We start from the raw sequence: 22,882 nt of genomic DNA on the forward strand, positions 1-22,882 counted from the left end.
TATTTGTTAATATACTAAAAGACTCATCAGCTTTCTGAATAGACTTGGCATGGACATATTAGGCAAGGAATCTCATGTGCAAATGCAGATGACTTCAGCATCTAATGCCAATCATCATAAAAAATATTACAAAATTTCCTACTTTACAAAAGCAATATCATATCAGATACTCTATTTTTCTCACTTGCTATATTTTTAAATGTTACTTGCAAAAGTCTCATATGCATCTGCAAACAAATCTAACTTGTGGAAAGTTAGCAGAAATGCCTATTGAATCCTCTTCCTCTTCTTCACATCTATTGATTTATCCAAATTTGCATCTTTCACTCTCCTTTGATCAGAATCTTGAAGTTTATCCTGATCTGATTGGTCAGTGCTTTCGAATCTGCTTCCATCCTTGAACACATCAGAAAATGCTTTCAAAGTACCTTCCTTGGCAGCCATTCGTTTTCTCCATTGTTCTGGGGCCTTAGAGTACCTGTAATTTAAAAAGACCATTATTGTTTGAAATTGATATCTTTTCACGAGCTTTATTTTGTTTTTAGTTTAGACAAAACTATGACAGTTTTCATCATCTGGCACAATTGCATTTATACTATCATTTTTTCACTTCAACCTCACTTCATCACCCTAGGTTTCTCCCAGATCTCCAACCAATGCAAATGCATATAGATCCACAGATGTGAGCATTTTCACATTTGGCAAGGTGCACACAACAAGATGAAAATGTATGATGCATGAACGTGTATTATCAAGAAAGAGGCTCAAAAAATCACGCAGGCAACTTTATAAAGGTTCAATCAAAGTTTAAACTAGACTACTCTCTGCTTGCTAATGTACCTGTTTGCGCCTTCATCAACTTCTAGACCATGCAAACAGCTTTATAAAGGTTTTAGGTTTAAATTGTAAGGCCTTCTGCTAACAGATGTACTTACTTAACCCTTCCATAACTCCTAATTACTTAGCTAGTTGTCTGCTTGTAGCACATGACCCCCTAGTTAGACATCAACCACAAAAACTCCATGTTATTATGTATGTTACTGGCCCGTTTCATAACTCAGCACCTCAGTTTCAAATGAAGATCGCTAGAATTCTTGGTCAAGAGAAAACTCCCACAAACTGCATGCTCCAGTTATAACATGGTGAGACACAAAGAGAACTATCAACACACTAAAACCAACTTCAATGAGAGTCCTACTTCTGCAAAGCTTACGAGAGACCTAACTAAATCCATCTTATTTTGTAGGCTTACAAACTGTATGCTCCAGCTATACCATGGTGAGACACAGAGAGCTATCAACACATTAAAGCCAACTTCAATGAGAGTCCTACTTCTGCAAAGCTTACGAGAGACCTAACTAAATTCATCCTATACTGTAGGATTGAAAGGCCCATTTAGTGTCCATCATGACAGAAAGGAACTTCTTCTCTCCTTTTGCCTGGTTTTCCTGTATGCTCCAAAATCATACTAAAAATATCATGCATTGCAACTCACATACCATGACCCTATGTAACTTCCAATTTTAGGACGCCTTGTAAAAACAACAGAAAAGTTTTGTCAAGTGGTAGTTTTTGTTTCTTAGAGAATATCTGTACCAATTTCATATAATATAAACAAGGACAAATGTTACACCATATTTCAACATTTAGAGCTAATACTAGATAGTATTACATCAGTTTAGCACCCTCCAAAATCTTAATATCAATTCTACAACATCCAACTTCTGGACCTTAAATGAAATTCATGTATTAAAGCATCAGAGCAAATTAAAAGAATATTAAGGAGAACAATTTTCAGGTTTTACCCTGTCACGTCAAATTTTTTGACGAGATGTGGCCCGTGCTTAGTTTTCTCGAGTTCCATCTGTACTAAAGCCAGCTCTGAGGTGATGGCCTCTTTCAGATCTAATTTCCCCACAGAAAAACACTTCTCAACAGTAAAAGAGCTACAGGTCTGCTTTGCTAGCTCTCCAAAATACCCTTTCAACCTAGAGATGAACAGATGATAATTGTAAATTAGAATGACAGATTAGTACAATAGTCAGGTAGCATACAGGCTTACATACTTTGAGAGCAGACGATTTTTCTGTTTCCACGGCGCAGTAGAAAGTAAAAAACTTTCAATCACATGACAACCCCCGAGATCCTTCACAGTCCATACAAGATCCGCAGGTTCCATGCTAATCAGGCTTAACCAAAACTGCTGGTTGCATTCCTGTATAGCATAATCAAACGAAATGCAAGAAGTTTTACACCCCTTGAAACTGGTAAACATGTCATGTTATGAAATAGAAACAAAAGAAAATTCAAATTGCATAAAACATCGACATTTCTGACCGAACTTGTGTGCAATTAAAAAATGAATATCTCAACAAGGTTTTAAAACCTCGCAATGTTCCAGATGAAGCATTTCTCTTTGTAAATGTATTGCAATGTCTGATTGAAAAATAAGTGTAGATACAGACCAAGAAAGAGATAAAAATAACTTAATGTCTTTTAAGAGGCCAAAATGACCTATAAGACCAAACAAGATATCACATCTTAGAATCAGAGGGAGACAGTAAGACAAGAATCTAAAAAGGCAAATCCAGCAGATTAACAATTTGAGATATAGCCTCAACATGATAAGACATGAGTGGATCCATAACCCAAAAGAGGCATTGACAAAGGGAATGTGTTTCAATAACAAAAATGCAAGAGATTATATAATATAAATTCAAATCAATAGAAAAAAGATAAGCAGTGTTTGGAAGGGTAAGAATCTAGGAACTTGTATGTCAATTGATAACAAAGGAAAAAAACTAAAGAAAGATCAGCATTCTATTACTAAGTACAACGAGAAAATTCTTTGAATTAAAAGCAAGTTAAGTTAAATATCGAGTTCACATCAACATCCAATCAAAATCAAGGTCGTTCAAATTAGATCCTGAATTCACAAATGAAAAAGAAAAATTTAGAGTTTTCTTAGCAAGACCTGAGACTTGCAAGCCACTATTAAACTACCTAATAATTCTCAGACATCCATGATAGCATTTACCATTCAATCTACATTAGATGTATCATATTTCAATCAGACTTGACTATGTCATGACACCACATTTCAGCTGTTTCATTCATTGACTTCACATTTTAGATTGATGAGTACAGATACATTTCGCAGTGACCATGGCCACACACTAGCATTTTTCAAATCACAGCAGCAATATAAAAACAATATACAACTTCACCTCACAAATCTAACAAATGCCACATGATCCTTGATATGCAAGGCATTCATTTCATTTTTCAGATTAAATGTATCCAGAAATATAAACTAGTTAAAGGAATTTACAATCGCCACATTTAATAACTGAAAGAATTAGAATCAAAGAATACTTGCCTCTCGAAATTGGAAAATCAATTGAAGCATAGTACATCCAAGAACTGACATTTTAGTTCCAAACTGTGGCTTCCAATTTAGTGAACAGTTACTTCTGGCATAACATTCAAGGAATAATAGTCGTGAAACCAAAGAAGGCAGACAAGAACCATCGGGGGATAGTGCCTTCCCAAGCAATCTGCAAACCTTAAAATTTCAGGAAATAGGTTACACCTCCAATGCTGAAAAGTTGTTCCAATATAATATCAAGAGAATACATTTCACATACCTCTCCTTCATTGGAATGAAACTTCTTACAAGCATTCAAAATGCTCACAATAATGCCTGATCGCATCCCCTTAATCAGTGTTGAGAAGTTAGTATTCAGCTCTGCAAGCAAAGAGTTCAACTGAAACGGGTACATTACTTTCTCTATCCTGCTCCCTCTCTCTCTCTCTCTCTGACTGTGTGGCAATCTTTGGGATCTACATAGAAATCTCTTATTATATTATTAAAGAAGGGGATAGGGGTGTTCCGTTGCTGTATAATTGGATACCTACTCTCATATATGGTGAGAACCTGCCTGTTGAAACACCTCAGTGGGTGACCAGGTCAGGACCTGCTATCATGTCTGGACAGGACAAGGATGGATTATGTCACGTCAATGAGCAATGATGCAAATACTCGACTTATAGCACTAGGCGGACTACAGAGGATAGGTTAACAGACTCACTTGTGGCTGTTTGATACGCTTGCTACTCCTGCAATTCTTTATAAAGTGCAGATTTTGGGTACTAGCTTGAACCATAATTGCAGATCAAGAGGCATATCTAATGGCTGGAGATTGATGGACGAACTTCTTGTGTCCATGATATCTGGAATGAGTTCAGGCCAAAGCATCTGTAACCCAAGAGATGTATCAGAGACACCAGGTTGCTTTTGAAGTTGAGATGGCTACCCTAGAAGCTTGTCAGGTCAGTGTTCTTTAATCATTGTACATGACATCTTCCTTGGACATCAGAATGTATTCAGTATTCATGTATGGGTAATGTCTTTTTATTTTTCCTCTAGTCAAGAACCAACTATGATTCAGAATGTATTACACCTGTCTCTCAATTAACCTATTCTCAATTTCTTGTATTACTGAGCATGGCTAAGATTGACATATTGTTGGAGGGATTTGACATCAACAACCAACATATTGTTGCTAATGGCTAAAAGGAAGCTGGCTTGTAAGGGCTTGACAGCTCCAACAGCCCACTAGTAGAAATCAACGGTTCGGCTCAAGCCTAAACTGAACCGCCAAACCGGTTTGACCTCGGTTTGGGATCGCTCAAACCAGTTAAGGCTTAATCGGCTTGGCTAAACCGATTTACAAAACGGTTTAGTTTAGGTTTGGAAACCCCCAAACCGGTTAAGGCTTAACTGGTTTGGTTTGGACAAACCAAACCGGTTAAGGCTTAACTGGTTTGGTTTGGACAAACCAAACCGGTTAAGCCTAAACTGAACCATTGCCAATTCCTACCCACTACCATCCTCCAAATCTCTTCTACTACTCTTCATCAAAGTTTTGGAGGATGGTAGAAGAGATTTGGAGGATGATAGTGGGTAGGAATTGGCAATGGTTCGGTTTAGGCAAACCGGTTAAGCCTAAACCGAACCATTGCCAATTCCTACCCACTACCATCCTCCAAATCTCTTCTACTACTCTTCATCAAAGTTTTGCTTTGGTAGCTCAAGAATATCCTCAGCTGTTGCAAATGCCCACTTTAGAAACCTCAACTATGACTATCTCAAAAGCTCTCTTCATTCATGGACTTCCTCATTTCAAAGTCTCCATACCTCATGTGCGGCTTGTGTGCATGAGAAGCATCACAAGAAATCTTTTCCCTCTGATGCTGTTCATTGGCCACATCCATTTTGGAGTCAGTGCAGATGTGGTCCAATGAGACACAACTCTTGAAGGTGCATGCTATTTCAAATAAGACAACTCTCTAGCTGAAAACCGACCTCCAAAAAGGTTTGAAAATTCAAATCTGACAATGGTGGTGGGTTAATTTCACATGCCTTCCATAGCTTTTGTTCGCAAAGAGGTATTAATCGTTAGTTTTCTGTCCAAAAAAATCCACAATAAAATAGAATGGTAGAAGGAAAGAATAGGACAGTCCACGAAATGGTTTGAGTGATGCTGTCTCAATCATATCTTCCTCTCAGCTTTTGGGGTAAAGCTATATACACAGCTATCTGTGTCACCAACTGTCGTCCTACTAAGCTAGTTGCTGAAATGACCCCTAAATAGGCATTTACAGGTGACAAACCCTTGTTTTCTCATCTTCTATTGTTTGGATCTGCTGCATATGTTTATATTTCAGTTTGAGTTTCTTAGATATTTCAGCTATTCTAAGGCATATCGACTATGGGACCCTCACACTAAATCCATTGTGCTTGCTAGGTATGTTTGTTTTTAAGAGTGACGTTTACAAGTCAAGAATTTGTCGTGGAGGTCCCTTCTCCTTCCTCTACTTCAGCTAACCCACTTACTTCCTCCCCTCCTATTTCATCTACTGAAACTTGATCCTTTCTGCCAACTTTCTATATTCAATCCTCATCTCCTACTACTCACAAACCTACCCCTCCACATCAATTTCCATGATCACATAATGCCACCCTTCACCATTCAGGTGACAAACTCTCAGCTTTTCACTCTCTCTCTTTCTCTCTCTCTCTCTCTCCCCCCTCTGGTTTTCTGCAATGTCTGCCTAATCTCTGTATCCTGTGGTTATCTCTTTATCCATCGGTTACAATTTGGGAAGGCCGAGTGAGGATCATGATGGATTGGCAGGTGAGCATTTATATCTATGCCTCTGACATCTTTCTCCCATTGCTAGCAAACATCTTTAATAGAGCTATGTGTGAAGGTTTGAAATGCCATTGATCGGTTACAATTTGGGAAGTCACAAGATCATGATGGATTGGTAGGCAAACACTTTATCTGTGCCCATGACATCTTGTGCCTATTATTCGCATAATTTTTAATAGAGCTATGTGTGAAGGTTTGAAATGCCATTGATCAATTACAATTTGGGAAGGCCCAAGATCATGATGGATTGGTAAATGAGCACTTATCTATGCCCGTGACATCTTGCTCCCATTGCTTCTTAGCACACATCGTCAATAAAGCTGTGTGAAGGTTTCCCTACTAGATAGACAGAACATACCATTGCGCCAATTCCCAAGAGTGGAGACCCCATGATGCCAAGCAACTATAGGAAAATCATGATTGGCCATTATTTGGTTCAACTATTTTGCTTCATCCTAGAGTCAGAATTGAGTAAATGGGCAGAGCAAAATGAACGCCGTTCAGCTGGACAAGCAGGCTTCCGGAAGGGGTTCACAACTTTGGATCACATATTGACACTCCAAGTTCTTATTGAGGGCAGAGCCCATAATACGAGGATTCATTGCTGATTTGTGGATTTCTGAAAAGCCTCGTGCTCAGCTAATACAATGGCTAGAAGACCTTGGTGTCCTTATAGATATGCAATGGGGAATCTATGCACTGTATGAATTCGTGTCAAAAAAAGTGCAGTCTCACAATGGCTAGTCAGAGGCTGTGGCTAGCACGAATGGAGTGTTAGGTGTAAAGGCCCGTAGTTCACAAATTAGGTAATTATTCATATATGTGAACACATTGTTCACCTGGACAGGACACCTTTTTTTGTAATGTGAACACACCACTTTCTTTGTAAGGTTAACTAATATAATAACCTTTTTTTTTTCCTTGTGTACCAATCAAGGCGGTTGGGTACACCAAAGATCTGCGTGTCTCTACTCTCATCTCTACTACAGTCCTGTTTGCTGAACGTCATCTCTCAATAGCTGATCTGTCAAACATCCCTCTTTACCTTTAACTGGTATCAGAGCCAAATCTCTTTCCTCTACTGTGCTGTTTTTCTTTAGATTCAGAATCAGCAGAAAACACAGATTTAAAAAATAAAAATAAAAATAAAATAAAAAATCTGTCAGACCCTTTCCTATTGGTATTCTGCTCAATTTCTGAAGGCATCTGTCATAAATCTTGGGAGCAATGGCCTCCACTTCAACTGAAGTGAAAAACCTCTTTGAAATCAAGAGATTTGATGGAAAAGGTTTCGAATTGTGGAAAGAGCGTATGCTGGGCATCCTCTTTCTAAGAGATTGTGAAGATGCTCTTGTAGAAAAGAAACCAGAGAGCATGGAAAATGATGCTTGGAACACTCTGAATAAGAAAGCCATTACATATATTAAAATGGCTGTTTCTGATGAAATTCTTGTAGATTTAAAGGGCTTGACTACTGCCCATCAAGTTTGGGAGAAACTTAAGAAAACTTACGAGAATACTACTCCTGTGAATCAGGTGCATTTGATGAGAAAACTTGTCAGTATGAGGCTTGATGAGTCGAAAGGTGCAACAGAGCATCTATCGTTATTCACAGGTACTCTCTCCCAACTACAAGATTCAGGATTACCAGCTTTTGATGACAAGCTCAAAGCTATCTTCCTACTTATGACTTTACCGGATTCGTGGGAAACTTTAGTTGTTTCACTATCTAATAGCCCCACCTTGACCTTCGATGGTGTGCGGGGCTCTATTCTTAGTGAAGAGATTAGAAGACAATCTAGTGGAGAAGGTAGTACAATATTAGGGGGAGATATGATAAGAGGAACCCAAATGTAGGACAAAGAAATAGAAGTAAGAGTAGAGGGAAAGGAAAACAACAAGATATCACATGCTATCATTGTGGCCGTAAAGGTCATAAGAAACCTGATTGTAGATATTGGAAGATGGAACTAGAAAGGAAGAAGAATGTAGGAGAGAAGAAAAACAAAGAGGATAAGTTTAATACAACAGAGAAAGCTAATATGGCTTCAATATTATCATTGAAGACCTATTTGGTGAAGATGGTGATGTACTTTGTATTACAGGTGATACCTTTATAGCTCATGTTCAAGACATACAAATCACCAAAACAGATGTTATTGATGCTTTATTGTCAATCGATGATGGATTGACACAAACATGGATAGTAGACTCTGGGGCTTCTTTTCATGTTACTCCATGTTTGGAGTGCTTTACCACATTTGATGCAGGCAGTTATGGAAAAGTTTATCTTGGTAACAATAGTGCTTGCAATATTGATGGTATTGGAACCATACACTTGTCTTTGGATAATGGTCAAGAGCTTGTGCTCAAAGATGTTAGGTATGTACCTGGCATAAAGAAAAGTTTGCTATCTGTAGGACAGATGGATTTGCATGGTTACACCACATTATTCGGTGGTGGATTATGGAAACTAAAGAAAGGATCTATGGTTATTGTGAAAGGTTGCAAAAAGGGCACTCTGTACTGTTTGCAATGCAAAGCTTTACCTGCAAGGCTGAATTCGACTCTCGTTTAGAGCTTTGGCATAAGAGATTAGGACATATGAGCCAAAAAGGACTTGAAGTCCTTTCTGCTTTAAAAAGATTTGATGTTAAAGGATCAAAGCTGGTTTTTTGTAATGATTGTCTATTTGGCAAACAAGTGAGAAATTCTTATTATTCTGGTATCTCTCGTAAACCAAATGTGCTAGATTTGGTGCATTCTGATGTATGTAGCATGCCTATAAAATCCTTGGGCGGTGCTGCATATTTTATTTCCTTTATCGATGATTATTCTAGGAAGATTTGGGTGTACTTGATGAAAAGAAAAGATGATGCATTTGATGCATTTAAATCTTTTCATGCATTTGTGACTACTCAAAAAGGGACAAAACTGAAATGTCTCAGAACAGATAATGGGGGTGAGTTTACATCTGCAGAATTTAAGTCTTATTGTGACTTACATGGTATTAAAAGAGAGCTTACAGCTCCATATAACCCTTCATCAAATGGGGTGGCAGAAAGGTATAATAGGACCTTGTGTGAGCGAGTACGATGCATGCTGTCCACAACTAATCTCCCTCATGAATTTTGGGGAGAAGCATTAAAAACCGCGGTTCATATATGTAATCGTTCTCCCAACAAGTCCTTAAAAAATGGAATCCCTGAGGAGGTTTGGTCTGGCAAACCAGCCTCATATGACCATTTACGAATTTTCGGTTGTGATGCGTTTGTACACATTAGAAGTGAGCTGAGAAATAAGCTCGATGCTAAGTCCACCATGGGCATTTTATGGGCTATGGTGATGAAGGTGAAATGGGCTATAGGATTTGGTTACCTCAGTCCAGAAAAATTGTACGCAGCCAGGATGTTTTTAATGAAGAAAAATTGCTGAAAAATGCTTGTTCCTCTGTTGGGAACTCTAAGAGCGTTACATTTCAGCAATTACAGCCATCCACAAAATCTGAAAATAAACCTCATGATGCTATACCAAAGGTTGAATATGATGGTCAACCGGTTATCTTTGAGCCAGAAGAAGGTGGACAGCAAAGAGATGCTCATGAAGGTATTGGTCAACGAGATGAAGGTACTGAAGAACAAAATATAGATGTCGAACAACATGCTGGACATGGTTCACAACAGCCAGAAAGTGCTGAAAATGATTTTCCTCCAGATTTAGAACCAATCCCAGAAAATACTGATCATTGGGTACGTAGGTCTAATTGTTCAAGGAGGCAGGTATATAGATATGACCCCTCTTTGCATTATGTCATGCTGTCAGATGAGGGTGAACCTCTTACTTATAAGGAGGCAATGTCATGTGAACTTAGCAGTAAGTGGGAGCTTGCAATGCAAGAAGAAATAAAATCTTTATATGCAAATGATACATGGGATCTTGTGTCCTTACCTCAAGGAAGGAAAGCTCTTCCAAATAAGTGGGTTTATAAGGTAAAGGAAATTGAAGGGAAACCAAAATACAAGGCAAGATTAGTTGCCAAGGGTTATGCACAGAAGGAAGGTATTGACTTCCAAGAGGTCTTCTCTCCTGTTGTGAAGATGACCACACTTCGTGTGCTATTTGCTCTCACTGCAATGCTTAATTTGGAGTTGTACCAAATGGATGTAAAGACCGCTTTTTTGCATGGTGATATTGATGAAGAGATCTACATGAAACAACCTGAGGGTTTTGTGGTCTCTAACAAGGAGCATTTGGTATGCAAACTAAAACGTAGCTTGTATGGCCTAAAACAAGCACCACGACAGTGGTATAAGAAGTTTGATACTTTTATGCTTTCTCAAGGCTTTGATCGTAGCTATGCAGATCATTGTTTATACACGAAAAAGGATATCGATGACAGTCCTATCATACTTGTTCTATATGTGGATGATATGTTGCTAGCTGAGAAAAGAAAGACTAGTCTTGATGCTCTAAAAGATCAACTGAAATTGGTCTTCTCTATGAAAGATTTGGGAAATGCAGAGCATATTTTGGGCATGAGAATCAGTAGAAACAGAAAAGACAAATTGTTGTTTTTGTCACAAGAAAAGTACATTGAAAAAGTGCTTAACAGATTTAATATGGCAGAAGCAAAGTCCCTTGGAGTTCCTTTGCCATCATATCTTAAACTCAGCAAGGCTGATTGTCCAAAGGATGAGATGGAAATCAATGCTATGAAGGGAATTCCTTATGCATCAGCATGTGGTTCTCTAATGTATGCTATGGTAGCTACTCGTCCAGATATTGCTTATGCAGTGGGAGTTGTTAGTCGCTATATGTCTAATCCCGGGAAAGCACATTGGGAGGCTGTCAAGTGTGTTTTCAGGTATCTTAAAGGTACACAGAGAAAATGTTTATGCTATGGGAAGGGTGCATTAAATTTGCAGGGATATTGTGATGCAGACATGGCAGGTGACTTGGATACACGTAAGTCTACTAGCGGGTATATATTTACAGTTGCTGGTGGAGCAGTGTCTTGGTGCTCCAAATTGCAAAAGATTGTAGCGCTGAGTACTACTGAAGCTGAATATATTTCAGCTACAGAAGCTTCAAAGGAAGCTATATGGCTCAGCAGATTTGTTGAAGATCTTGGCATGTCTGTTAGTACTCCTGTGTTAGGATGTGATAGCCAGAGTGCTGTGTATCTGGCTAAGAATGCCATGTTTCATTCGCGCACCAAACACATTGATGTGCGACATCACTTTATCAGACAAGTTTTGGAGGATGGTCTAGTCACATTGACCAAGATCAAAACACAGGATAATCCTGCAGATATTCTCACTAAAAGTCTTGGCAAAGCTCAACATGAGCATTGCATACAGTTAGTGGGAGTTACTTGAATGTTCACATTGGACCTTTAAGTGGGAGGTTGTTAGGTGTAAAGGCCCGTAGTTCACAAATTAGGTAATTATTCGTATATGTGAACACATTGTTCACCTGGACAGGACACCTTTTTTTGTAATGTGAACACACCACTTTCTTTGTAAGGTTAACTAATATAATAACCTCTTTTTTTTTCTTGTGTACCAATCAAGGCGGTTGGGTACACCAAAGATCTGCGTGTCTCTACTCTCATCTCTACTACAGTCCTGTTTGCTGAACGTCATCTCTCAATAGCTGATCCGTCAAACATCCCTCTTTACCTTTATGGAGTAAAACAAGGATGCCCCTTATCACCCACTCTATGTGGTCTCAGTACATATGAGGTACCACATTACAAAGAGAGTTTCGCAGATTTAGGAGGATGCCTAGTGGGTATAGCCATACAGATATTACTTTATGCTGATGATATTGTGCTGATCTCTGACTATCCGGAGGGACTACAAAGACATCTAAACACCTTAAAAGTATTCGTATAGACAAAGTGATGGTGTTAACGCCACTCAAGCATGGTAACAAGATCAGAACCAAAATTCTTCTTGGGCAAGGAAAAGGTGGCATACACACACTCCTACACATGCCAAGGAGTAACGTTCACACTGCCTAGGTTCCCCTTATGGAGGCTGCTTGTGCCCGACTTTCTCATGGATATGCAGCCCTTGATGCTCTTGAAAGACAATATGCACATTTGGAGTTCCAAGAGCCAGAAACTAAACTGTGGCTATATGATACACTTATGACACCAACTCTTCTTTGTGGAGAAGAAACATGGGAACCGAGTTCTAACAAAGAAAAAACAGGAAAGTTTTAGAGAGACTTTAATATTTGCCAACTGGTGTTCTCATCATATATATGTCTTTTGTACATTATATCCTCCCCATTCCTTGTACCCATACTTTGTATAACATTGTACTTTTATCATAGCATAGTTAAATAGAGCAGCTAGGTATTTTCGATACTATGTAAGTTTGCCTTATTTTGCCAAACATTCTATAAGATTCAAAAGAATGGAGGTAATTTTGGCCTTTTGAAGATATTAATAACACATTTCGTTTCACTTCTCCTTGTTACTGTATCACTTTATCTTTTTATTGGATCACTCGAACACTAGCGTAAGTAATTATGGTTTGTCATATAAGACGGCTGTCCATGATAGGCTAATAGCAGAAATGCAGCCCTAGGAAACTTTTACAAATGTATACTCAGATCCAATTCTAGGAAATGTATGAAGTTTTGATGGTTGTTTAATTACCTGGTTGCACATGTTCTTCTACATCCTCAATAGTCGTGTAATTGAAGGGTATTAAATTACATATTTCACGTAATATTTTAATCATACAATATCAGGTTGGCAGGTTTTTAAAATATAATGCATCCATTTGAACTATTTTTCAATTGATGCTAGGTGGAAATTTACCTGATCAAGATTTCGTATGGATGTAATAAGCGCCTGAACAACAAAATTGGCTGATTGATGAAGTGCATACTCAAGTATATGATGAGTTGAAATTTCTTGAAATATTTCCATGTAAAGAGCATCTGGCGCTACTTCTAACATCACCTACCAGAATCATTCACAACAAAATTCAAAACTAGTATATAAGAACTGCAGCTCCTCAAAAAGTACATTCTATATTTCGTAGTTGTCAAAGATCAACACAATCTATCAACAACTTTTACCCAAGAAAATGAAATGGACAACAGATATCATGGACTTGCCTCAACGAGGTGGCTACCGCAATTGTCAAATATAAGCTCCTTAAGATTTGCCGAAGGAAAACCATGCAAAGTGCTTCCGTTTCCATAACTTTGCTTCGAACTGCAACCTAGAAGAATTTTAATTGCATTTGCAACCCTGAAAGCATCACCTGCCATGATCTTTAAAAGAGACTGCCAAAAATTCCATGAAAACTTTTGTTCAGATGGAGCATAATCTATTCAAAAACATAGCAAAATGAATGAAAATTGCATTGAAATAATGCATTCATTGCACAAGATAATAGATCTAGTATTTTTGCTCAAGCATACTCACTTGCAGCACAGGACTGGCAAAAGGATCTTTGCATAACTGGAGTGTATTCCTCTTTGCTGCTTCAAGAAGTTTTTCTGCTAGAAGCTGAAATAGGTCCGGAAAAATAATTTCCCCCTGTTTTTGAATGCTTTCTAACTTTTGCATATGGGATAATCTGTCAGGACGATTACTTAAACGTCCCCCATATTTTTTATTTGACTCCTCTAACTTTATTCCAGTCAAAAGAGATAAAAGGCTACGTGTCACATGTGAACCATAGCAACTGCACATCATATCTCTTGCTCTCTCACCTACATACTGAAAATGAGCTGAATATTTAAGACTCAACTGGTTCAGAGAAACAATAGGCTTAAGAATAAATGTCGAGAGCTAAAGATTTAACAAAGAAATTATAAATGTGTTGAATTACCCGACAGATTAATTGAAGACCTTCGTTGAGTGTCTTAAACCATGCAGCTTCTCCATCAGAATCATGAAGTAGTATTGCAGCAGCCTTCAAAAGTGTTTCCGCTACATGGGAACCTGAAGCATCCATAGATATGATAGGAAATTTTGGGCTTGCCCTATGGAGAAATGATACAACCTGATTTGTGTCACTAGCATGAATAAGCATCTCCAGCACCCTGCTACAAGACTTTTCACAGGATAATTCTACTTCTTTTCCATGTGTTTCTTCCAAAGCATTTGCAATTAAGGTAGCCTTCTCCTCAGTATCATCGATGGAGCTTTGTGTTCCTAAGAGGGAGGAAATCTCCAAAAAGTATTGCATGGTATTCGCATCTACTGTCAGCCTATAATAACCCACTACAAAACTATCAGGGTTCATGCAATGCAAAGATAATCCATAAAGTTAAACAATGGAAGGGCTCCAGAATACCATTTAATTGATGAACATTTCTTTTGTTGATTATCAGGTTTCAGTAAGAGAATTCAGAATCTTTTATACAATCTATTCTCCAACAGATTCTTACCACATGGAAAAAGTTCATCAAGTGATGTTCGTACTAAATTACTTTTTCAGGACTCCTGTAAGTTTTTATATTTTACTGATGAAACAAATAAACAGCTACAAAGTACTTTCTGTTGATATTTCATTTGTGTTTGCGCATTCCAACATAGACCTATTTTAATAGTTCCATTTTTGGAGTAACCACTGAGATTAAAAGCATAACCAAGAAAGGCCTTCACAAAGGACTCTTGGGTCTCAACTATATGTGCATATGGTGTACTGATAATATTGCTTTCAAGTGACGAGGCTAGATATTATTGAGTTACAAGACATGAAGAAGGATGTGATAGGGATTTAAATGTGAACATGATGATGAGGAAACTTCTACGATTATGGGTGTCAAGGCAAAGACATGTCATGCTTTGGAACAATGGAAGACATGTCATGAATCACAACAATTTCAAATGGGATACTATTGATTGTCAATTATGGACTCTTACCTAACTATGGTTAGGATATATGGCATCAATGTGGGGCACATAAAATGGGACGGTGTATTCTGTCTGTCATACTTTATAGGTAAATGACCTGTGGTGAAGATATATGGTGTGTAAGTTGGTTGCCTATTAGAAACATTGTAACCTAAGTTTCTTTTTGAGAATATTGTGGAGTTGTTTACAGATCAAGAACCAGAATTCAAAACCAGGGTGATTTGCACATAAAATAGAGGATATTGAGCATATACCATCGTTAACAAAATGGTCTACTGGGAAGCTTTCAATCAAACATTTTAAAATTTTGTTACTTACAGTTACCAACATGCAGAACACAATTACCACAAAACAGCTCCAATAAATTTAGCTTCAATAAAAGATAGATACATAAAACCTGTTGTAAACAGAAGATGAAGACTCTAGAAGACAGAAAATACATCAATGTCTAGATTCTACAGAAATAAATCAATGTCTAGATTGTACAGTAAACACACTGATTGATATCACTGCGAAACTCCTGCAATGCCCCTAAGTTTCTGTTATTCCCCTAAATTTCCCTGTTCAATCCTCACGGAGGAAAAAGGATACAGATTACCACATAAATGCCTAACTTCCACATATAATTGGCACAAAGAGATCAAGTGATAATAATTAGTCAAATAGCACATTTTATTTGTTTAGAAGGGATTGACTAAGGGCACTGATGGAAATAAAGAAAATATCAGAGATATGTTAGACATTTTCCCAAGATATAATCAATGAAAAATATGAGAAACAAGAGTTATCATCATATGATCTGAGACTCTCTTAGTGTTGGGAAGGGTAAAATCTAGGGAGGAGATAAAACTTCCATTGCAAAGCCAAAAATGCTCTCTTCAGCATAAATTGAACCTCTTTGTGCTCAAGAAAATTTTGAAAAAGCAAAGGGTAAATGACATTGATTAATTCATAAAACAGATATGGCTTACCTTTCAGTATCGATGCTTTTTTCTTTAGGATTCTTTGCATGTCCTTGTTCATAGTTGGATATTCTCCTTTGGCCATTTTCTTCATTGGCAAAGTCATTTCTCTTCTTGCCTTTGCGTTTACGTTGATGATTTCTTTGATATGCTTCAACCACCTCCACATTGGCCATTGCAATAGAATATTTCTTGAATAAACCTACCAAGTCAGCAAGTTAGGCGAGGGTGGAGAAACATGACAACAAGACATTAAAAAATATATTTTTAGGGTAATCACAGAATCTTCTCTCCCTTTTTCAAATCTGAGAGCAGATGTATAACAAAATTATGATTTTCAAACAACAGAGCCAAAAGGATATCATCATAAGAAATAATAAAACCTCCCCACAGCTCATTCTCTTCCCATGATCTTTAACATTTGCATTACTACTCCCATCTCCAAATTTCAGTACTAAATTTCTTTTATAACTCTTTCTTTAAAATTACATTACTTCTACTTATATGACATTATCATAGCCAAATTTCAGTGCTAGAATCTCCCAATAACTCTTTCTCATATAAATTTATTCTTCGTATAATCATTTTCAATTGTAAATTGTTACATGTGTCTAATCATTTTCAATTGTAAATTGTTACATGTGTACGTATGTGAACACATACATGAGTACATATGTAAGCACATACATGCATACATGTGTGAGTACGTGTATGTGTGCTCCGGCATATGTACGTATGTATGAGCATGTGTGTTTACAATACAACAGCCTGAGTGGATGTATATTTTTATGATATGACAGCCACTGACTAAAATATCACAATAGCTCTGACCTTATATGGCATTATCATTACCAATTTTCGCTTCAATGTCAATGTCCACAACTCTTTTCACTAAAACCTATCCATAACAGAATAGTGGAAGGCATTCTAAGCTTTTCTTTCTCAACGTTTTCAGTCGCGGGAATGGCAGTGTGTAGGGATACAAGCAAGGACAACGCAGAAGACAACCTGTCCAAGCCCGAAGCTATGGAGACGAGAAGCTTGAGCACAATTTCTATATATATCCAACTACGACGAGTATGCGTATATAAACGTTCACACTAAAACAGTCTTCTTAAGATTAGAATGGATGTGCGTAGTAGGGTATAAACAGGGACAAAGCGGAGGAGAAACAGACGAACCTGTGCAAGCCCGAAGCTATGGAGACGAGAAGCTTGAGTAAATTTTCTGCGTGTAAGAACCACCTTCCTCTGTGTAAATCCTACTCGGCAGTGGAAGTGTGTGAATGAGTGAATTGTGTGTGTGTGTGTGTGTGTGTCTTTTTACTTACACCTGTGGCTGTGAGACATAGCTATTAGAATCCACGCGGTAATATCGACTTGAAGGTGGAGTGTCCTTGGGACACGGGGTCTCGATAATACTTGAAGGTGGAGTGTCCTTGGGACAGGAGACCCGGTGAAGCCAAGTCATCGTGTTAAAGAGGAGAGGAGACACGGATTCCTTTGGATACTACAAAGGTGAGCAATCCATAAAACAATATCATGCTCTTTATTATTGGTAGCAGAACCAATGGGTTGGATGAGCACTTCCACAACAACCAAAGGTCCAAGAATGAGCACTCTTAAGATCAATAACATAATTAGGGCTAAGGAGATATAGACTTCTAGGATCTAAAATTGAAGAGTTGTGCAAACCCTTCATATAAAACCAAGGTATGTGGATTAGGTCGAGGCACAAAGGTCATTAAGGAAATAAAAGCAGTTAAGAATGGTGGATCAAAGAAAAAAATCATGGTGTACTTCAAACAATAGCCCAATGTGGTTTCATAAGGGCACAAGTAACAAACACTATAAACAAAAATGTATCAAAACAAAACAATCAAAATGGATTACTAACTCTATGATTAGAAGGCTTTTTAATGGGGTTTGAATACAAGTATAAATCAATGCAAAACAAATGCAATGAAAGCTACGATCATGGGAATGATAGAAAGGAAGCATATGCCAAAATCAAGGTACCATAACGAGGTTGGCTGACTAAGGGAACATAGTTGTACAAGACCTTAAGAAAAAAACCTAGCTAGACCACCTAGCGGAAAAGATGTTGCAACATTAACCATTGTAGAGGTTTGATTAAAGTATCAATGGTTATAGGAATTGCAGAGGGCACAATGCAAGTTTTGCCAAAGTCAAGGCACCGCAATGAAGCTCACCAACTAAGGAGACATAACTAGTTAGACCACCTGATTAAAAAGACGTTGCGACATTAACCATTGTGTCCTAAGATTATGCCCAAGGGGAACATGGACCCCCCATAACACACCTCCCCATATGCAACAAGACTATCATGGTCGACACCAATTTCCATAATTAGTTCATTAGGATAACAACAATACTAAATACTCAAGTAACCATACCAAGTATAAAAACTACCCTCAACTTAAAAAACAAGTGCATTCAATAAGTGGCAATTCTTTCAATTTGCGATCAAAATTTAAATGATATAATAATGCAATGGATAGGCAAGCAAAAATGTGTGAATAGTCCTTGGCTTTGGTTGTTTGTGATCATCATCTTCAATGTGTGCCATAGAGTAATGTAAACAAACACTACATTTAAATGTCAAATCAAACTCACTATGGATGTACAAGCAAGGTGGTTTCATCTACAACACAGAGGCAATCCTCTAAAATTTTCTTGAATGTATCCTCACATACATAGATGTGGACTAGCCTTCACTTTACAGATTCATATCCATTGTAATACATATGGATCGATAATATTTTGTTGGCTTATATACCCTCTTTCTTGCTCTTGATTTCACTTCCTTCAATTTCAGTCTTACCCTTTTCTTGTTTCTTAAACCAGTTCAAATCTTACCACAAACACCGAGTATATACAATAGAAAGTATTTGCAATATCATTAAAAAATCCTGACATTACCACTCATGGCTAGCCAGAATTTTAACCATCAATATCTGAATACTGTTTCTTTTGCCTTTCCCCAATCATCAAAGACATGTTCCAGCATTGAAGTGGGAACATTTCAAAAATGAAATCTTATCACAGTAAAACGACATTCAATATTTTTTTACTTTGAGAAACACAAAATAAGTAGATAGCAAGGAAGCTGAAGTTATACACATCATCTAGCATTCATAAAGAAAAAAAGTCTCGGGCAAAAGAAAATTGAACAAGAACTTAAATCTCTGATAAAATAACTTCTTGATTGGGTCTTAATCGGGTCTATAGATAAACAAGAAAGAAATTAAATCTTTGTTTAGTTATTCAATTGGAGGTGACGATTCATGATCTTGTTCTGATGATATCATTGATCAAATCTTGTTGAATACTCTGCCCTGTTGCAGAGGTTGCAGTTAAGGTATCCAATGGCTCCCGTAGAGTGAAAACCATTTCTTTAGTTTTCCCAAAGTAAACCTAGAATCAACAAAATAACTATTATAAAAAGAACACATAAATCCATTTGATTTATAAAGCTCAATATCAAAATAAAGCTGTAGGGATAAATTTTGACTAATCGAATGTATATATATCTGAACACGAAAGAAAAAAGAAACCCAACAAAAGAGCTGTGAGTGAATAAAACTGTCTTACCTGATCCAGCCCATTTCTCAACTTGCTTTCCATGTCCTCAATCATCCTTCCCATATTGCTCAAGTGTCCCTCAGAGAGAGAAAAGTCAGTTTCCATCTGGAAGCATTTGCCACATAATTACACGTGAGACATTAGAGTATCCATAGGAAGATTGAAGTAGGGACCCTCTCCTCTATCTTGAAGTAAAATCTCTTATTATTTTCTACAAATTCTACAACAAAACAGAAAATAACAGATCATTCCTAATAAGTATTACATTGTCTCAAACTTTCCTAGAATTTTTTTTTGGAGGTTTAATTGGAATCTGCAACCTTTAAAACTCAACAGGAATATGCACTGAAATTACCTGACGAGTGATAGATCCAGAAAGGTTAAAGGATCCTTGAAATCTCGTGCTGGATGCCATTGATAACATCACAGTGCTAGTCAAGCGATAATGTGCAGTGGCTTCATCATCAGCTTTCTCCACCTATGTGGACGTTGACAAATCATCATGGCGACCGTCACCACCACCACCACCATCATCATCATTAGCAATATGCCATCTGATATGGTATGTTCCTTGAACATCCAAAGTGTAAGTTTACCTCTATAACATGAATCGCATCCCACAAGCCATGTTCCAACAAGCCACGTCGACCGTCTCCACTTTGAGAACCATCTTCACACAATAAAAACATTAATACATTTTTTTAAATCAAGGCATATTTTTCTGTTAAAATGTTCAGACTTGACTATCATAGCAAGATGCATAATCTTCATCCTAATCATGCAAAAAGTGCTTCATACTGTGGTGATAGTAAATACTAGAATATGGAAATGTTAAATATCGGGATAAAAAAAGCACACTTACCTTTCTTTATCAGAAAACAAGCAGCAAAGCCTTCAGGAGAATCAGTTTCCCACAGATACACAGATGAAATGCCACCTTCATAATATCTATACAACAAAATAAATATGTGTGAAAATTTATATGGTGAATTCTACATTAACGATGTTGGTGAATACATGTACATATGTTAAGAAAGAAAATTTGGAAAAGGAAAGGAAAGAACCTCACTGGTCACGGTATAATGCAAATATTTCATTTGCTTCGACTTCCAGAGCTCGCAATGCAGGGGATGGTAATACACCATCTTCTAGAGGTGGAAAGTAGGCATTCGACCAGGGTGACCTGGACATTACACCATTAGCAAAAGACCCACCAAATCATGAGAGAAAGGCATCAGTAAATCATATTCCTAAATTTTAATGTGCCCTTTCAGAGGATGTCTGAGCTTGAGAACAAGTGCAATGTCATTGAGAACCCATACACCCAAAATCAATGCATGCACATAGACAGTATATCTACCTTGAAAATAGAACAAAGCTATACTCTTGACTGAGCCGAGCTAAATCCATTGTTTATCTTCATTATTTCAAATGTATCAACGATAGAATTGTTTTGATCATAGAATTGCCTTTAGTGTCGGCCTAAGTACTCTTTGTTACTTTCTAGATCAGGTAGAAGTTAGAAAGATAGGTTTCTAAATGTCATGAAGCATGGAAATTCATTTCAAGAATTGGATGTGATTTATATACAAGCAAGAATTAGCATATAAAATTACCACTGGGACAAAATACATCAGTTATTTAAGAAACAAAGAACATCTTACTCTAAGATCATATGCTTGAGCTTTTTCTTTCTTCACAATTTAAAGAAAAACTGTTTTTTTGGTAAGTTCCATAAGGTTGGTACTAGGTTTTTTTCTTTTTATAGCAAGAAGTTTAGAAGCAATTAAACCACAATAACAAAAAGCGTTTGTTGAAGGGTCTTTTATTTCTCATCATAGGAAAATCAGACATAATCTAAACAGAAACTAAAACAGAAAAGCTTTGTAGCTTACCTATGGGAGTCACCATCACGGTTGTAATCACACAAAAGAAATTGTTTGCCACTGCCACTGTCCCAGAGAACCTACAAATCATCTCTCTCTCTCTCTCTCTCTCTCTCTCTCTCTCTCTCTTTCCATGTGTGTGACCAGATAATCAGAAAGAACTTTCCAATCTGTGAATGCATCCATGAACAAATCGCCAACTCTGATAAGATGCAGAGTCTGTGTGCATATATCAACAGATAGCTAGCAATCTCTCCCACTCTCTCCCTTTGTATATTTGTGTGTATAAGTATGTGTATGTGTGTATCAACATATTAACAGAAAGATCTCTCTAATCAATGTACGAATCTACGAGCAAACACAAAGATACATATTTCTTTATATATGCAGATCAACAGACAGACCTCTCTCTCTAATTGATGTGCGTATAAATAAGCACACATATACACATATATGCCTTTATATAAATGCATATATCAACAGAAGACGTCTCTCTGTGGTCAATGCATGCATATATGGTCATTTACACGTATGTTGTATATGGTCGTTCATATATGCATACATATTTCTTTATATATAACAGATCAACAGAAAGATGCCACTCTATGATCAATGTATGCATACATGAACAAATATATACACATATATAAACTAAAGATGTGCATACACGTATACACATGCATATATCAGCAGATCAACTGAAAGTAATCTCACTCTGGATCTATATATGCCTATACAAGAAAACCGCACAGCTGATATATCTAGACAAATCAACGGCTAACTAGGAAGTAAAATCATCTCTATCACTCTCACACAGAACACAGAAACAGAATTACCTCGAGGGGTTGATCGGCACGGGAGAGGAGATCGGAAGAATGGTGGGGAAGGAGAAGGAGTAAGGATGAAAGAGCTGTCCCTGACAAGGATGGAGGCATCCTGCGCAGCAGACCCATGGCAGCTTCCATAGTTTCACCGTCTTTCTGTCCCTTCTTCCTGCGTCGCTACCTGGCAGAGACAAGGATCAGAAAAATGATTCCTGAAGAAGCTTCGTTTTGGGAACAGAGGAGCTGTTTGCCCACATTGTCAGAATTTCAACCACTCCTAGCATGAATGAACAAATATATATATAATATCAATATATACCGTCTTCTCTCTTCTTTGGTTTGGTTTTTCTTGCCTCCTCGTCCGGCCTCGATTTGAACCCATGACCTTCTCGCCTCCACTAAACAACCTTTATAAACTCGGGCACGCCTATCAAGCCCAATCCCCACGTCCAGTTTCTGTTATAAAAGTAATATACACGAGGATCTACACGTCACGC

The 22,882-nt window shown here is 37.5% G+C and overlaps 2 protein-coding genes across 3 annotated transcripts; both read right to left on the bottom strand.

Moving 5' to 3' along the window:
- Positions 1-72: 72 nt before the first annotated feature.
- On the bottom strand, positions 73-17,382 carry PUM23 (pumilio 23). Of its 2 annotated transcripts, none has more exons than XM_087321821.1 (11): positions 17,252-17,382; positions 16,080-16,261; positions 14,078-14,459; positions 13,669-13,965; positions 13,356-13,526; positions 13,054-13,197; positions 3,648-3,767; positions 3,380-3,565; positions 2,067-2,215; positions 1,806-1,988; positions 73-478 (listed from the first exon to the last, which is right to left on the bottom strand). In XM_087321821.1, exons 2-11 carry the CDS (start codon positions 16,244-16,246, stop codon positions 268-270), a joined length of 2,010 nt encoding a protein of 669 aa, XP_087177947.1. In that variant the 5' UTR covers positions 16,247-16,261; positions 17,252-17,382; the 3' UTR covers positions 73-267. The 2 variants fall into 2 exon arrangements, with proteins under 2 accessions (XP_087177947.1, XP_087177946.1); XM_087321820.1 differs by having other exon boundaries at positions 16,080-16,272.
- Positions 17,383-18,966: 1,584 nt separating this feature from the next.
- On the bottom strand, positions 18,967-22,671 carry CPB (Subunits of heterodimeric actin filament capping protein Capz superfamily). The gene is made up of 8 exons (XM_087321747.1): positions 22,398-22,671; positions 21,571-21,641; positions 20,745-20,858; positions 20,538-20,623; positions 20,272-20,345; positions 20,031-20,153; positions 19,685-19,780; positions 18,967-19,507 (listed from the first exon to the last, which is right to left on the bottom strand). The coding sequence occupies exons 1-8, from the start codon at positions 22,524-22,526 to the stop codon at positions 19,376-19,378; spliced, it is 825 nt and encodes a 274-aa protein (XP_087177873.1). The 5' UTR covers positions 22,527-22,671; the 3' UTR covers positions 18,967-19,375.
- Between the last annotated feature and the right edge of the window lie 211 nt (positions 22,672-22,882).

Source organism: Azolla caroliniana, unplaced genomic scaffold (assembly GCF_043228905.1).
Source record: "Azolla caroliniana isolate FFs.n. ecotype wild unplaced genomic scaffold, voAzoCaro1.0.p SCAF_6, whole genome shotgun sequence".
Lineage (NCBI taxonomy): Eukaryota > Viridiplantae > Streptophyta > Polypodiopsida > Salviniales > Salviniaceae > Azolla > Azolla caroliniana.